An 18282-nucleotide genomic window follows, 5' to 3' on the forward strand; every position below is an offset into this window, starting at 1 on the left:
TAATCAGTGATTACTAATATCTGATGATAAAAACTATACCTAGTTTGTATGTTCTTTTCCTCATGGCTATCACCTTTCTATGTTTTATTAGTATATATTTCATTGCTGTTAATGATGTACATTTTATTAGACAAAAAAATCTTCATTTATTTTTGTTAATAACTATTTCCTTAAATTAGACCAAAACTAGTGTATTTCAGGTAATATTTTCATATAGAACCATATTATTGGGGCTTTCAAATGAATTAATGTAGCAAATACAATACTCATTTATAGTCAATGAGAATGTCTTTCAGAATGTAATGTTTCTTTCTTCCTTAAGTACTACCTAAGGTCTACATTATAGGGAGACCAATACAGAACTATATGGAAGCCTCTAATTTGTATTTGTTGTTTTTCTCCTTTAAGATATGTACATGTAAATTACCTACTAGACCTTTAATGTGGGCTTGGCTATTTTCTCTCAGGTACACCTTTACAGGAATTTACACTTTTGAATCACTTATAAAAATACTTGCAAGGGGCTTTTGTTTAGAAGATTTCACATTTCTACGGGATCCGTGGAATTGGTTGGATTTCACAGTCATTACTTTTGCGTAAGTATCTTAATACATTTCCTATCCGGGAAGAGTAAATCATTAGTGGGAGCCTACACTGTATTTCTCCTTGGTGGTTTCCCTTAACAGATCAAGCATTTTTCTTGGTTATGTGAATTTAGGATATTTTTCTTCCAATCAGATTGTGCACTTTGGAGAAATTAGGGACTATCATAGTAAATTACATGGCTTTGATTTCAATTAATGCTGTAAAGCAATAAAATAAATTTCCCAAGTAACAGAGATTATGATTGATGACAATGCCATTTTTCTCTTAATTGGGAAATCTGATGGCAACACTCATTGAAGTTGAAAGATCTTGATGAAAGACCAACTTAGACTTAGATTTCCCTAAATTCTGAATAACTCTGATTTAATTCTACAGGTATGTAACAGAATTTGTAAACCTAGGCAATGTTTCAGCTCTTCGAACTTTCAGAGTCTTGAGAGCTTTGAAAACTATTTCTGTAATTCCAGGTAAGAAGAAACTGGTATAAGGTGGTAGGCCCCTTATATCTCCAACTGTTTCTTGTGTTCTGTTATTGTGTTTGTGTGTGAACTCCCTATTACAGATATGTGACAGAGTTTGTGGACCTGGGCAATGTCTCAGCGTTGAGAACATTCAGAGTTCTCCGAGCACTGAAAACAATTTCAGTCATTCCAGGTGAGAGCTAGGTTAAACACCGAGGCTGACTTTAGCAGCATTGGTGCTACAATCACAGCTTTTGTGCGTAAGCCTTGTTGCTTCTCACCTATTGCAAATAAATTTGTAAAAAAGCAAGAATCAGTACATCATATTTTGGGTGGATTTGATTCTTTGCTTTTACTAGTTGCTTTCTTTAAAATGATCTGTTCTAAATCAGCCTTTGAGTTTAACAAGTTTTTGCATGAGGCATTTGCAGTAACAGGCTACATGGTTTGCGTCCTGTAACATCAAGCTTTCTGCATAGAAGCTAAACTGTAAGGCATTCAAACTGCTGCAGATTTGACCAGTTAGGTCTAAAACTGGTAATTTTCTTAACTTCAGATAAATGAAAGAGCAAGGGATAGCATGAGTGCTGCATGGGGCTCAGTTTTCAGATGTCTTCCTTTTTTAACCCATACTCAAGCTTGCAGAATTCACAAATATATAACCTCATAGCTCAGTGACTTCAAGATTTCTTACTACTTTATTCATATAGATTTTTATAAAATCAATAAGAGGTTAGGGAGTAAGACATCTGCAAATAAAGGCAAAAAATTTATACAAGGTTGATGTTTAAGCATGAATAACAAAACCATTTCTTTTGCTCTAAGGAGTATTTGGAAATACACTTTTGGTTTATTTCCATTCACGGTTTTCTAATGAACGTACAAATTCTGCTTTCATTCATTTTCACCGGCTAGCAGGCTTTTCATGAAAATGTTATTCAATCACAAACATTAAACTAATATTGTTGGCATTCTGCATGACATCTTTATTTTCCAGGACGAGCTCATGATGTTTTTGTCTGTGAAGTAGCTGTCGAATAGTATATTTAAATTCCTCCCTTTGATTTTATGTGTAGGCCTGAAGACCATCGTGGGCGCCCTAATCCAGTCAGTGAAGAAGCTCTCAGATGTAATGATCCTGACTGTGTTCTGTCTGAGCGTGTTTGCACTAATAGGATTACAGCTGTTTATGGGCAACCTGCGAAACAAATGTTTGCAATGGCCCCCAGATAATTCTTCCTTTGAAATAAACATCACTTCCTTCTTTAATAACTCATTGGATGGGAATGGTACCACTTTCAATAGGACAGTGAGCATGTTTAACTGGGATGAATATATTGAAGATAAAAGTAAGACATACTCTTTTGACCATTAAGCTGTTTAGTCCTTTAAATATTAAAATATATATATAGTGAAAATTGTCTCAATTTTGATGTGAACCAAATTACTTAGACCAATTTAACATAATATATATGATACAGAAGTCAAATGGTATCTTACTCCTTTTTCCTTATCTTTCAATCAATGCGATAAAAGTTATCGTTTGAAGATGTGTTCTTTTCCTAAACCAGTCTTGACAGCAATACAGTATAATGCTTTATAAACAAAAATATTCATTTGTTGGGGATTGATCAGGAGTTTTCAGTCATCTTAATAAATAAATCAGTAGTTTGAACTATTCAATGTATTTTGCTGAAATGGATTATTAAGAAGACTGAGGAAAAAATAATCTGGCCCTATTTGGTTTGACTCAATATATGTTTTGAGTGCATATGATGTATCTGGAAATGGAGAAACTAAGATGAAATCTGAATTTGTGTACTCATCAGAAAGTTAAGCAACCTCAGTCCAGCAAGTTACTTATTGATGAGAAAGTGCAAACTCAAAACCTACCTTTATAATATTCTTATTCCAGTTTATCTCTTTGGTATCAATCATTGTGTTAGAGTTGTTTATCAATACAGTTTGATTTTATTTTAGAGATGGACATCAGAATATACTTATGATTTAGTATAACTTCTTATCATTGAAGCCTGCCCCTCTGTCATTGGAATGTCCAAGTCCCTCCCTCTCTTTTTTTTTTTTTAATTAATTTATTTTATTTATTTATTTTTGGCTGCGTTGGGTCTTCGCCGCTGTGCGGGGCTTTCTCTAATTGTGGAGCACGGGCCCCAGGTATGTGGGCTTCAGCAGTTGTGGCACATAGGCTCAGTAGTTGTGGCTCACGGACTCCAGAGCACAGGCTCAGCAATTGTGGCGTATGGACTTAGTTGCTCAGCGGCATGTGGGATCTTCCCGGACCAGGGCCCGAACCCATGTCCCCTGCATTGGCAGGCAGACTCCCAACCACTGTGCCACCAGGGAAGCCCCTCCCCTTCTCCTTGTGCAATTAGCTAGCCTACTTCCATTGATCTCTTGATTATCAATACTCCATTGGGATACTTAGTCTGAGGTATCCTTCATGGTTTTTAGAACCATGTGAAATTTTATCACTTCTCACATTATATTAATGTTTTAAGAATTAGTATTCTCATGAAGATTTTTACTGAAGAGATTAAGATTCTTTGGACAAGTGAATAAATAAAACAAATGATTTCATTATTTATGAAATTTCCCATTTATTAATGTTATAATAACAGCACAGTGACAATCTTTGCACATAAATCTTTTCTCTATTTCTGATTGTTTCCTTCAGATAGATTTCTATTAGTAGAATTTTGGGGGGTTAAAGGGTATGACGACATTAAGGCTAGGGAGACATAGTGTCATATTGCTCTCCAAAGAGGTCAGACCACTATATACCTCCTATAGCAGTGGCCATCTTACTGAATTCTCATTAATATTGATTATTACCATATTTTAACATCTTCTGATAGAAGGAAAAGTGTATCCTCTTTTTCATTATTAATGTAGTAGAATCTATAATTGTTTATTAGTATCATTAGCAAGTTATATATTTAATGTAATGTGAATTATCTGTTGACATTTTTACCTGTTATTCTATCAGGCGATAGTATACTTTGGGAAATTCATAAGATCTCTGTAATTTATCAAGTATGTTAACATTCTGACTTTTTCTGGCGAATATATTCTCCAGCTTGTTTTTTCTTCTTATTGTTTGTTTTTGATCCCTAAGTGATTCTAATTTTTAGGCAATCAAGTCATCAAAATTGTTTTCTTTTTTTCTATAGCTAAGATTATAAAATGCTTCTGGATTCAGAAATAATAAAAATTTTCACCTAGATATTCTGCATGTAAAACAGCCACCTGTATATTCTGCATTTAAACAGCCACCTGTGTAGTCTAGATTGAAAAGAAAACCTACATATTTTTATATTATATTAATGGACTTGTCTTTAAATCTTTAATCCCTAAATATCTAGAATGATTTTTTGATATATGTTATGAGGTAAGGATCTAAAGTTTTTTGTGAAACTATGACCCAGATTGACCTACATAATATATTAGGGTATTCCTTGAATATAGGCTTTTAAGTATTCCTGAAAACTATAGTAAAAATTTTTTTGTGGGGGTTATGTGTGTGTGTGTTTTTTTAATGTATATGTGTCTGTATGTTTTTGTATGTGAATATGTAAATATGTATGTTTATATATGTGTATGTTTCCTGAGATCATCTTTGCAACTTATTAAATTTATATATAAGGTATTCCTTAAGAATAAAAAATAAGTATACTTAGAAAATACATATCTCCAAAGAAGCAAATTTATCTTGAAAGACAGTATTCAAGCCAAAACTCAAAGCAGAACACTTACTTACAGTATCATGGAAAGAGCAAACAGCTCAGTCCACTTTTCACAAGAAATTAAGTTAAAATTGGTAGGGAAAACAAAGGTCTGAATCTAGTTTGGGTCCAGGCAAAGCATAGTTGTAAAATAAAATGTTATTTCATGGCAGCATTTAGAAGCAACAAGGCTTTCCTATCTCTCACTTTTTGTGCCAAACAGCCTTAATTTGACAGCTATTTTTTGAATTATCCCAAGCAATTTGAGTTTATATTTGCAATAAATGCTGATAGAGAATGCTATAATAGTTATTCCTTACCAAAATTTTCTTTCTAAATCAATCTTCTAAACATTTGTTTAATCAAAAATGTTTTTTGATATTTGTTTAATATTCAATTATTATTAAAATATTTTCATTGAGCCCTATATGCATTTATTATTTTATCAATTTCATCATGGTTTAAGAAAAGGTAAGCTTTGTTACCTAGGCACAATGGCTGAAGTGTTTTGAGGTTTTTTTTTTTTTAATGATTCTTTCTATTCTTTGCTCTTTTAAATAGGTCACTTCTATTTTTTGGAAGGGCAAAATGATGCTCTGCTTTGTGGCAACAGCTCAGATGCAGGGTAAGTGATGTTTTGTGTTGAGTCTCAGTCCACACTGTTGCGTAGGCCTTAATAACCTGCTACCTTCCACCCATCCAGCCCCCGCTTGCTCCTCATTCAAAGCCCTGCATAAATTCCACTTCACGCTGACTCTCATAATAGCTGGGATAAGTGTGGATTCTCACCTCCTTCACACACTCACTCATACGCAGCAATTATTTTTCCATACTAGGTCACAGCTAATCTTGCAAATTAGTTCAATGGAAAATATAGGGAAAAGCAGTACATATACATAAGAAGCTTAAGTTAATAGAATTCATAAGCATGTTCTTTTATAAGTGTGATATTCTATATAAGCTAATGTGGTCTCCATGGCATAAAATGTAAGATATCTGAAGATAATGTCAATATCTGAGGTGTGGTGAGTACATGTTAAGCATATTTTAGCAAAGCGGTTGACAGCATAGACTGGAGAGTTTACATGAATTCAAACCCAGACGTCACCAGATAACGTCACCTCTCCTTGCCTTGATTTCCCCATGTGATAAATAGGAATAATTATAGGGTGGCTGTGAGAATTAAATGGATTAATGAATGTTTAGCTATTACAGCATTCAATAAGTACTTTTAATTATTATGATTGTTATCATGTGGATGCTTATTATTAAGAAGTATTGTACCTGGAGCTAAAGCAAGGAGGAAAATTCAGAGAAATAGTTACCTTTCTCTAGTTGACAAGATTTTAGAATCATAGACAGAAATCTAATGTTCTTTCTGTGGAAGATGATATTGTGGACATTAGTAGCTAATACCTGTAGCAAAATTCCCAATGGTATCAGTGTCAGGCTTTGCATTTGGCTCATGTGATAAAGATTGTGCTGCCTTTATCTCCAGATCTTAGTGATAAGTAAAACAGACTGATTTTAACTCTTTCTCTGTACTATACTAAATGTTTTACATATGATATCGTATTTGATGATTGTAAGTTTGGGAGGCAGGTTCTGTTATTAGCCCTTTCTTACATATGAGGTTCTCCAAGCCTAGCAAGTGTGGGAAACTTGCCCAAAGTCTCGCAGCCCAGAAGTGTCAGGCACAATATTGAGGCCAGGTCAGCTTGATCATTAAGGTCATATTATGAAACCTTCACTCTGCAGACTCATTCATTCCTCTCAATGTGACCCCACCATCTTTTCTTTAGCCCTCTTGCCTACCTCCACATTCAGCACACTTCTGCCTCTAGATATCTTCAGTGAAAATCAAATCTTTCCCTGTAGACTTATTTTTCTGTTCATGTTCACAAATCCCAAAAGATAGTAATCATAATATGATTGCTTTTATATGGAGACATGATAAATATAATAATGACAATTATGAATCACAGAGGAATCCACAAATAGACTTAGCAGATTCTGTTGTTATGTAAATCAGTCCACTTAAGTGCTGGGTTGAGCACTGGCTAAAGTGAGAGAAATCTGCTTTCCCTGGTGTCTCATAAAATGGATATTGGCGTCTATAAAAACAGGAAAGCCAGCCATCCAACTTATAGTTACTGACTTCCTCTCTTTCCTTTAACCTAATAACAGCCAGTGTCCAGAAGGATACATCTGTGTGAAGGCTGGTAGAAACCCCAACTATGGCTACACAAGCTTCGACACCTTTAGCTGGGCTTTCTTGTCCTTATTTCGTCTTATGACTCAAGACTTCTGGGAAAACCTTTATCAACTGGTGAGAACAGATAAAATGATTCTTCTGGGAAGCATGAAATACTGAGATCAAGAGAATTGCTATAATATACTTTATTACTTAGAGTGTGAGCTTATAACATCCTGTATAAAGTTTAATAAAATATCTCTTCTATTTTTGCAGACATTACGTGCTGCTGGGAAAACATACATGATATTTTTTGTGCTGGTCATTTTCTTGGGCTCATTCTATCTTATAAATTTAATCCTGGCTGTGGTGGCCATGGCCTATGAGGAACAGAATCAGGCAACGCTGGAAGAGGCTGAACAGAAAGAAGCTGAATTTCAGCAGATGCTTGAACAATTAAAAAAGCAACAAGAAGAAGCTCAGGTATAGTAGCAAGCTTCGAGCCTTTTTGTGTTTGTTTATCTCAGCTCTCTGACCACACTGTCGAGATCAGAGTCGTTTAACACACAAAATCAGCAGTGGTAATTGATATTCGAAACAAGTCAGATGTATTTGGTAAGTGTTAGGAGCCTGTTTGGTTATTAGGAGATTATTATTTTGTTTTGATGATTATTTACAGTCAATAGTAATGGCGTCCAAACATGATGAATTATAATGAACTTTGTTGACCTTTTTTTCTCCCTTGTGACCTTTTATTCACTCAAGCTCACAAAGTAGTTATACCTACATGCCTTCAGTCGAAGTATTTTCTTAATCTTCTGAGGAAGCAGAATTCAGTTATAATTGCTTCTTCGTTAGTGTTGCTAGAGGTGGGAAAGGTCAGAAAACCAGGGTCAAACTGAGAAGATTATTTCATAGAGTCTGGAAGAAAGACAAAGACCTATTTAATATTTATTTTCTATTTCAAGTGTTTAAATGCAAGTTTGTGGATTGCATAAGGAAAACACTGGTACATAAACATACTAAATCATTACATTCTTTGCCTACCACTCTGTAAATCCTATAATTTGGACTGTTGAGGCTTCAAAATAAGGCAAGAATTTCTCTAGTTATGTTTGTTTGACTTAATGCCACTAATCCAATTGCCTATATTCGTCTTTTCTTGAATGTAGAGTACAGTTCCCTTTTAACACAGAATATCCTGAATATCAATATGTAATAAAGATCAGATAAACAAAATATACTGGGCTAGCAGCAACAATACTGAGCACTTTATCTTTCCAATAACTGAACTGTTGAAATTTACAATATCAATATGTAATAAAGATCAGATAAAATATACTGGGGTAGCAGCAACAACATTGAGCACTTTTTCTTTCCAGTAACTGTATTGTTGAAATTTACAAATTCATTCAGATGCCATGATCTGGGATTTTCTTATATACAATCTGTAATCTGCTTTCGTTATGCATTTCTTAGTGAAATAATCATTTTAAGTCAAAGAGAAAAAAAGGTTTATTGAAACAAAATACTTGACTGAATTAAATTTAATAATTTAGACTGGCACTAAAAGTCATTGTCAAGTGGAAGTGTGATGGATCAGGTTAAAATAGGAAACCTTTAGGGCTTCCCTGGTGGCGCAGTGCTTGAGAATCCGCCTGCCAACGCAGGAGACACGGGTTCGAGCCCTGATCTGGGAAGATCCCACATGCCGCGGAGCAACTGGCCCCGTGTGCCACAACTACTGAGTCTGCACTCTAGAGCCTGTGCTCTGCAACAAGAGAGGCCGCGATAGCGAGAGGCCCGCGCACCGCGATGAAGAGTGGCCCCCGCTCGCCGCAACTATAGAAGGCCCTCGCACAGAAACGAAGAGCCAACACAGCCATAGATAAATAAATTAATTAATAAATAAAATAAATAAAAACAAAAATAGGAAACCTTTAGTTCTTAAATTCTTTCCTTCTTATGATGTTGTTTAAATCACAGAAAAAATCATTATGATAGTTGAGTATCGTATTCATCTTATTAGATAATTAGAAAGTGTAGTGTGAGGCTACAGGTTGAAGATCTTCATTAAAGTCACATGTATCATCTTCCACTTTTCATTTTAATTCTTTAATCGGTCTAACGACGATGCATTGTTTTACAAATACATACTAGAATGGAGAATCATTTTTCAAAATCACATACTCATGATACCAAAGATGAAGTAAGCGGTAACATAGAGTTTTTCCAAGTGTATATACAACTACCATCTCCCTTGAACCCTTCTAGGCAGCAGCGGCAGCAGCATCTGCTGAATCAAGAGACGTCAGTGGTGCTGGTGGGATAGGGGTTTTCTCAGAAAGTTCTTCAGCAGCATCAAAGTTGAGCTCCAAGAGTGAAAAAGAGCTGAAAAACAGACGGAAGAAAAAGAAACAGAAAGAACAGTCTGGAGAAGAAGAGAAGGAAGATGGGGTCCCCAAATCTGAATCTGAAGACAGCATAAGAAGAAAAGGTTTCCGTTTTTCCTTAGAAGGAAGCAGGCTGACATATGAAAAGAGGTTTTCCTCTCCACACCAGGTAAAAATATTAGATTATGTAAATTGCATTGTCAGAACAAACACAATTTTTTAAAGATTTGCCAGAATTTGGTTAGATAAAACTGCCTTCTTCCTGGATGGCACAATGCTTTCAGAATGGTAATGATCATTGAGTGCTTTGGTTATCACCTCAAGGAATTTGTGAGTTTTACGACTTTTTGGAATTCAGGAATGCATTTTTAGAGCATAGATCCCACTGGGCTTGGGAAGGCTTGTGATTCTGAGACTTCTCAGGGCAATTTTCTACATGAGGAATAATCAGCAGATGGTTACTGTCCCTTCTTAGCTGTGGTGCCTGGACCCAGTGAATGGTAGGTTTTCTGAGTGACAGGTTCCTAAAAGTGAAGAGTGGATTCTTTCAGACCATCTGTGCAGTTGTTCCCATGCATGTGCGAACTTCATATGAGGAGTGTATTCTTCGTGTCCTTGTTTCAAGGGAAACCGAAGCAAAATTTTTCTAAAAATGTAATCAAAAATTTTAGGTAGACATGCACTGAGAAGATTTATGACACTAAGTAAACAGTTGTGCTTAATTGCTCTTGATTATCTTTGTCTCATGTTTAATGAGACTTACATGAAAAGAATTCCTTGACTTACATAGTGTAGAAAATGATATCTAGATGCTTCTGGCTTATGTACCAACACAAGCTGCTGAAACTTTGAAATTTAGGATCCTTAATTGTCTTTGAAATTACCAAGAGAATTACCAGAAATACAGTTTTTCAGTAGTGAAAGGTTAATATCCATACAGTTAACAGTCACAGTTTGAACAGCACCGATAACAGTGATAATAGCTAACACCTATGTGGTGCATTTCTACTTGAAGCCACTCACTACAGCCCTAGGGTGGTACTATAATCTTCATCCGTAATCTGCAGATGTGAAGACAGGGGAAGGCTGGTATTCTTCGCTGAGTGCCTGTTTTGTGCTTGGCATTCTTCTTACTCTACCATAATTAATGTTAACAGCCCTGCGTAGTACTACTTTCACTATTTTTTAGGCTCAGTGAAGTTAAATAATTGCCCAATGTTATCTGGTTATTAAAGGTTGAAGGGGCATTCAGATTTATCCTGACACTGATACCCTTGAACTTTCCACTGTATCAGGCTGACTAGAAAGAATATCTTAAAAAAAAAAAACTTTTTTTTCCCTGGCAGTCCAGTGGTTAAGACTTCACCTTCCAATGCAGCAGGGTGCAGGTCCAATCCCTGGTCAAGGAACTAAGACACTGCATGCCATGTGGCATGGCCAAAAAAATTTTTTTAAATAATAATAATAAAAGAAATAAAAATATTTTTAAAAATCTTAAGAAACTTGAGGAAATTTACAATTTGGTTTCATTTAAAAGATACGTATATTTAGGATTATACATGCTGTTTGTACATTTTTTAGTATACACAGTCTCACATAGCCTTATGTTTAATACATATAAATTTTTATGTCAGCCTGATTCACTCCAAGTCCAGGTTACATTATAAGATAGGATAAGTTAAAGGCTTAGTGAGGTTTAATTCAAATTTGAAGTAGAATTTGTTTTTAAATAAATATCAACATTTACTCACCCCTATTCATGTTGTTGTCACAATCATTATGATTACATTAGTGGAGATACTAATCTTAATAAATGTGAATTTTTAAAAATCAAATCCCCTTTTTAGAGCATTGTTTGTTTTGAAGGAAGGGAAAAGGAGAAGGAGGGAGGGAGGAAAGAAGGAAAGTAAGTTACCTGAGGAAAAACTACCTAAATCTGAACTGCAAACCAACAGATACCACAGAGTTATTCCAATTTGCTTCATTTCAAGTCCTATAGAACTAATTCTAGGCAAAATAGTAAAGTCCGAAAATGTTAGGCTCTATCCCATCTGTTTCTGTAAATTTTGTCCAAAGACATAACATTTTCCCCATACTGTCTTCTTAAAACCTCTGCTTCCTAATTGGGCATTATAGGTGATCACTCATACAACATGTAACATCTGGCTCAAATTGATATTCGTTTCTGAAGTGGTGTGTGTATAAAAATAGAACTAAAGATTTTTATCTGATAAAGAAGTAGACAAACAAGTAACTAAGAAGATGGAGAGGGCAATGGAGAGGCACAGAGAGAGAGAGGGATAAAGGAAGAGGAAGAAAGGGAGGGATGCTGAAATCATATTAATCCCACTTTGCAAGACCCTGTAAGTACTACTGAAAATAGTGAACCAGGTTCTTAACCTGGGTACAGTGATGAAGGGTCCATAGCTTTTGTTAGATTTTTCAAGGGCCTAAGGCCCCAAAGTATTAAAAACTATTGTTTTGTAGTGACATGATAGGCAACTGTGTCGGTAACCATTTCTACTTTCATATTGAAAAAAATATAACGAATACTTTTATCATAGGATTGTAATTTTCTCAGTAGAGTAAGTGGATTGTATGAAATATTTTTTAGACTTCAATATGACTTGTTAGTGTGGGAGAAGGGAAAGAAGAAAGTCAAGAGTGCAATCTCTAATGACGTCTCAAGACAACCTGAATATTTTATTTTGAAGCCTTTATAAGATACTGTTGACTTTCTGAAGTTATTATTTCCCTCCATATTTGTGATAAACGAGGAGTTTTTAGAGATCCATTTGGTATGGCAGATTTTTTCTTACTGTCCATCCTCTATTTGTGGTATAGCATTTGATTGCTATGGATTTATGTAATCAATGTAAACAGTGGAAGTTGATGCTAACAGATGGGAAACAATCATTTTTCATATAGCTGCCATATGTAAACTATGCTCTTGTGTGGCATAATTCACCTTTGAACTTTGAGAAACACTGTGTGCAATTTAATAACATTTCTCTCTAGCCCTTCTATTGGCTCTAATTGAGGGGAGTACTTGTAGTTAAAAAAAAACTCTTACTAAGAGCGGTACGTATACATAATTTCTACTTTATTTCTTATTGCCAAGCATTTCTTATCTGGCTTCTTTTTGAGGTAATGATAACCAGTAGGTCAAAAGTTCTGTAACTGTTATGTCCTTATAGCTAATTTAAAGTCCCTTGTGAAAGGAGAGAAAGGAGACATGAAAGAAGTTGGATAGTGTAGGAGAAGTTTTAAAAATACTCGTATTGGGGACTTCCCTGGTGGTCCAGTGGTTAAGACTCCACACTCCCGATGCACAGGGCCCGGGTTTGATCCCTGGTCAGGGATACTGTGTGCTGCAACTAAGACCCGGCACAGCCAAATAAATAAATAAATATTAAAAAATAGAAAAAAATAAACAATACTCATATGGAAACAATAAAAGAAAAGAATAATGAAGTTGATAACAGGATGAAAAAACATGGGTATAGGAAAAGAAGAAATAAGTTCTGCTGTGGGAGCAGATCCGTATTCTTAGATGTGTTTCTGTAAATAATGAATAAGATCATATAACATAAGATAGTGTTTAAAGATTATAGACATTTTATAGATGTTATTGAGAAAATCATTCTTTAGCTGAAAATAAAATTAAATGTATACTTATTAGTCAGGGAATGTAAAAAATATATAGGTACAAAATAATAATTTTAGTTAGCTTTAAATCCTTTGGAGATAAAAAGATGAAACTAGTAATGGTTAAATGATAAAGTTGGTATTCTATTAATAATCATAGAAATTCAACTTAAGCCAGCTTAAGCAAAAAAGAGGATTAAATTATATAAATGATATCAATGAGTAGCTTTAGGCACAGCTAGATCCAAAGGCTCAAAACATGTTATCAGGGCCAAGTATTACTCCACATCTCCAGGCTCCTCCAATATGCTGATAAGATGCCCACCATGGCTCCAAACTTACATTCAATATTTTTTAGCAACCTCAATCGAAAATGCACCTCTTTCTCAACAATTGTACAAGAAATTGGTGACTGTCAAGGGACCATGCAGGGTCTCCTACCCATTTTCAAAACAGGCTCTATGGCCAGAGGCATGGAATACACTCATTGACTAGACCTGGGCCATGGTCTTGCCTGGGGAGCAGGTCTTGGAGATAATCGGGGTACTGTCAACAGAAAAAGAACAAATGGGTATTGGACAAATAGAAACAAGTGCTCACTAGAGTGAGGTTGTAAAAGTAGACTAGTAATAAACAGGAAATGATTCGTTGTGCTCAATGGTACTATGTTTGAGAATCAAAGTAAACTGAATGATAACAATGACATTGTAGTCATCTAGAAAATTGTCAAATGGTTTTGACCAGATAGTTAGTGAAGACCAGGTTTTTGTAAATATGGTGCTCTTGAGATTTCTTGAGACAGAAGAGTGAAAATCAGGGAATGAATCGTACAGTTCTTTCAGCTAGATTTGTTTAAATTATTCATGAGGACTGTTATAAAATATGCAAAGGGAAGGAGAGAAGTTGCTCCTTGTACTATAATTAAACAGACCTACTAGCAAGATTGGTTTTATTTTCCTTGGTGGTGAGATCTGCATCTGGGTGTGGGCACTGGTGAACTCTTACTGGTGTAGTTTTGGCTTCAAAGGATCAAAACTTAGTTGTGTGCTTAATTGCTTTCCACTGGATTGTTAAATAAGAATAGTTTCTAGAGAAGGGTCTAGCAAAGATTTCAGTTCTAGGTGCCAGAAATGAGACAAAACAGTCTTTGTGTGTGGGGGGGTACTTATGACTATCTGAAGTCATGGGTAAAGTAAAAGAAAATGGTAGAAAATGAGAGCTCAGAAGATGAAAATCAAGGAAAGGAGGAAAAGGGAGAGCAAAACAAAAGACCTGTACCTAGTAGAAAGTGCCAGAACCCCACCAGCAGTTGCCACAGGAGCCCTTGCTTCCACCTGTCCAATGCCTTACCTTTGGTGAGTCAACAGCTATGAAATGAAGAGTCCAGGCTCATATTGTTCAGGACACCAGCACTTAATTCTGTTCATCTGTTTTTTGTTTGTTTCCTTTCTTGTTATTGATAGTCTTTATTGAGCATCCGTGGCTCCCTTTTCTCTCCAAGACGCAACAGTAGGGCGAGCCTTTTCAGCTTCAGAGGTCGAGCCAAGGATATTGGCTCTGAGAATGACTTTGCCGATGATGAGCACAGCACCTTCGAAGACAATGACAGCAGAAGAGACTCTCTGTTTGTGCCGCACAGACACGGGGAGCGGCGCCCCAGCAACGTCAGCCAGGCCAGCCGCGCCTCCAGGGTGCTCCCCGTTCTGCCCATGAACGGGAAGATGCACAGTGCTGTGGATTGCAACGGCGTGGTCTCCCTGGTCGGGGGCCCTTCTGCCCTCACATCTCCTGCTGGACAGCTCCTGCCAGAGGTGAGGCCAGTGAAACCTGCAGCTGTTGGCGAGGGAGCTGTGGCTGGTTGCAGGCAGGAATGGGTTTCGATATCCACACGTGTGAATTTTACAGAGTCTAACGTTCAAAGGCCGAAATAAGTTATGAACTTATTTTGTCAAATTGTTCAATTCAGACTTTTCTCAAATGAATTAAAAACGTAGGTTGGGTCTCATAGACTATAATTAGAAGTATTCCTTCATCATTATTACTACAGAATGAAACTTGCCAAAAAGTATAGCAACAATTTATCATGCATTATGATTAGTTAATATAAGCAAAGTAAATGCAAGAAATGATATAAATACTTATCTTAAGGATCTTGTTATCTCTGTTCCTTTAAAAGAAGAACTTGATACTTCCACTTGAAGTAGATAGTATTACTAAATACATCTAAATCCTGCAATGCAACATTCTTCCTCTTGGAAGGTCAGAGTGCTGTAACATTTTTAGCACCCAGTCAAATGACCATTGTACATCTGTGTGGTAAAGAAGCCACTCGAAGTACCTGGTAAAGTTATGTGTTGTAATTATTAGGGCAGATTTCAATTTTTATATTACCGTCATGAATTTTTAATTAACATAGTGGCCCTAAATCATGCATATGAAAAAGGGTCTCAACTAAATACCAGACACTTACAGGGATATGTTATTGACGTTTCCTTTGTAAAACATAGGTGCTTTTTAAGTTTGGTATTAAATAAGATTTCATTTGCCAATATAAAAATATTCTAGCAATGTCATTGGTTATACTTTATAGCTTACAGAGTCATATTAAAATCTTCTCAGTATGATTTTTTTTTTTTTTACACAATTCTACTCATTATAGTTGGACGAGCTCTTTAAGCTACATTAAAATCATATGGAATCAGCTTTCAGTCATCTAATAGAGGAGATTCTTACCTTGGATTATAGACATAGCCACTGATCTTCACTTTTTTCACATAGCCTCTCCCCACCACTTTCTCCCAGAGAAATGTCCAGGTATCCTGGAGTCAGATCAAATCATGAAAAAAGTAGAACTCTGTTGTGAAAGAAACTGGAAGAATGCAAAGGGATTGTCAACTTCTCTTAAAAAATAATCATGGCTAACTATGTGCTAGATACTGTCCAGAACACTTTACATGCATTAATTCATTTAGTCCTCACAACAGCCCTTTATCGTAGTTACTAATATTACCCTCATTTTATAAGGAGGAAACTGAGGCCTGTGCATGGTGGAGCTAGGGTTTGACCCCAGGTATGCTGACTACTGAACCTACATTCTATGTGTATTGCAATATTACCTCCCATTAATTTTCTTAAATGGAAAAGAAAACATGGCCAAGGAAACAAAAACTTTCATTTTAACCCAGTGTATCTCAAAATATATTTCATCCTCAGACTACTTACATCAGAATTCCGTGGGATACTTTTCAAAGTGGAAATTCCTCATTTCCCCCTCCCTCCACCCCTGGCAACCACCATTCTACTCTCTGCTTCTCTGAGTTTGATGACCACAGAGTCCAAAATTTCATTTATGCAAGATAAATAAATTCTGGATATGTTACTATATAGTATAGGACCTAGAGCTAACAATACTGAATTGTAGATTTAAAATTTGCTAAGAAGGTAGATCTCATGTTAAGTGTTCTTACCCCAAATAGCAACAACAACAATAATAAGAGGAGTGGAAGGAAACTTTAGAAGGTGATGGAAATGTTTATGACCTGACGGTGGTGATGGTTCATGGGTGTATACTTATCCCCAAACTCATCAAGTTGCGTACCTGAAATATATAAAGCCTTTTACATGTCGATAATATCTCAATAAAGTGGTTTAAAGAAAGAAATGGAGATTTCTGGGCGCACACTTACTCAGACCAAAAGGCCGAGGAGAGCAAGATCAGGGATTTCTTCTTCCTTGAAAAGTATCTCACATGGTTCTTACACATAATAAAGTATGAGTATCACTGATCTTGATAAAGGTTAATTAAACAAACAAAAATAAATCCACAACTTCTTTGCATAAATACAAAGAGAATGTCAGTCTGTCAGAAGATATTTAGCATTTATCAATAATTACCACAAAATCCTGTCATATCAGAGAGGGTGGGATAAATCTCTGAAGGCAAATTGGGGCAGTTTGAAACAAAGCCTAGTGTGATCTCTATTTCCTGCTGCCTTGTGTCCATCCTTCAGTGCTACAGTCAGGCGTGAGGCAGGGCACTGCAACATGAGCTGCAACATATGGTGTCACATGAGCTGAAAGTGCAGGCCAAAGAAGGGACTTTGCAAGACTGCATAGAGGAAAAGAGAACAGAAAATAAAGAGCTGCAAACAAATGCCACCCTCCAAAGCACACAATATCCTACACTTTACACATAAATTCAACTGAAGCAATGTAACTTAAGAAGGAATTTCCTTGGTAATATCATTAGAGATTTTGGAATCTAGCACTAAAAATTAGACAGATATAGGATTACACATATAATTTTATATAGAGCAGAAGTGACTAGATGACCTTTAAGCGACCCTATCTTTTCTTTCTTTCTTTCTTCCTTCCTTCCTTCCTTTCTTTCTTTTCGTTTTAACATCTTTATTGGAGTATAATTGCAATGGTGTGTTAGTTTCTGCTGTATAACAAAGTGAATCAGTTAATACATATACATATATCCCCATATCTCTTCCCTGTTGCGTCTCCCTCCCTCCCACCCTCCCTATCCCACCCCTCTAGGTGGTCACAAAGCACAGAGCTGATCTCCATGTGCTATGTGGCTGCTTCCCACTAGCTATCTATTTTACATTTGGTAGTGTATATATGTCCATGCCACTCTCTCACTTTGTCCCAGCTTACCCTTCCCCCTCCCCATATCCTCCAGTAGGTCTGCGTCTTTATTCCCATCTTGCCCCTAGGTTCTTCATGACCATTTTTCTTTTTAGATTCCATATATATGTGTTAGCATACAATGTTTGTTTTTCTCTTTCTGACTTACTTCACTCTGTATGACAGACTCTAGGTGCATCCACCTCACTACAAATAACTCAACTTTGTTTCTTTTTATGGCTGAGTAATATTCCATTGTATATATGTGCCACATCTTCTTTATCCATTCATCTGTCAGAGGACACTTAGCTTGCTTCCATGTCCTGGCTATTGTAGATAGAGCTGCAATGAACACTGTGGTACATGACTCTTTTTGAATTATGGTTTTATCAGGGTATATGCCCAGTAGTGGGATTGCTGGGTTGTATGGTAGTTCTATTTTTAGTTGTTTAAGGAACCTCCATACGGTTCTCCATAGTGGCTCTATCAATTTACATTCCCACCAACAGTGCAAGACGGTTCCCTTTTATCCACACCCTCTCCAGTATTTATTGTTTATAGATTTTTTGATGATGGCCATTCTGACCGGTGTGAGGTGATAT

General features: G+C 36.1%; 1 protein-coding gene across 11 annotated transcripts in view; it reads left to right on the forward strand.

Moving 5' to 3' along the window:
* The window catches only part of LOC136125949 (sodium channel protein type 2 subunit alpha), an 89804-nt gene that overhangs the window by 12192 nt on the left and 59330 nt on the right, over positions 1-18282 (forward strand). For 3 of the 11 annotated variants that reach the window (XM_065880959.1, XM_065880957.1, XM_065880962.1), the window contains exons 4-11: positions 468-596; positions 1169-1260; positions 2144-2416; positions 5372-5435; positions 6998-7139; positions 7281-7487; positions 9279-9566; positions 14509-14856. In XM_065880959.1, the coding sequence (XP_065737031.1) occupies positions 468-596; positions 1169-1260; positions 2144-2416; positions 5372-5435; positions 6998-7139; positions 7281-7487; positions 9279-9566; positions 14509-14856 (1543 nt within the window). Of the gene's footprint in view, positions 1-467; positions 597-981; positions 1074-1168; positions 1261-2143; positions 2417-5371; positions 5436-6997; positions 7140-7280; positions 7488-9278; positions 9567-14508; positions 14896-18282 lie in introns of all 11 variants that reach the window. The other 8 variants (XM_065880958.1, XM_065880961.1, XM_065880965.1 and 5 more) reach the window with 7 other exon arrangements.

Source organism: Phocoena phocoena, chromosome 7 (assembly GCF_963924675.1).
Source record: "Phocoena phocoena chromosome 7, mPhoPho1.1, whole genome shotgun sequence".
In the NCBI taxonomy this organism is placed as follows: Eukaryota; Metazoa; Chordata; class Mammalia; order Artiodactyla; family Phocoenidae; genus Phocoena; species Phocoena phocoena.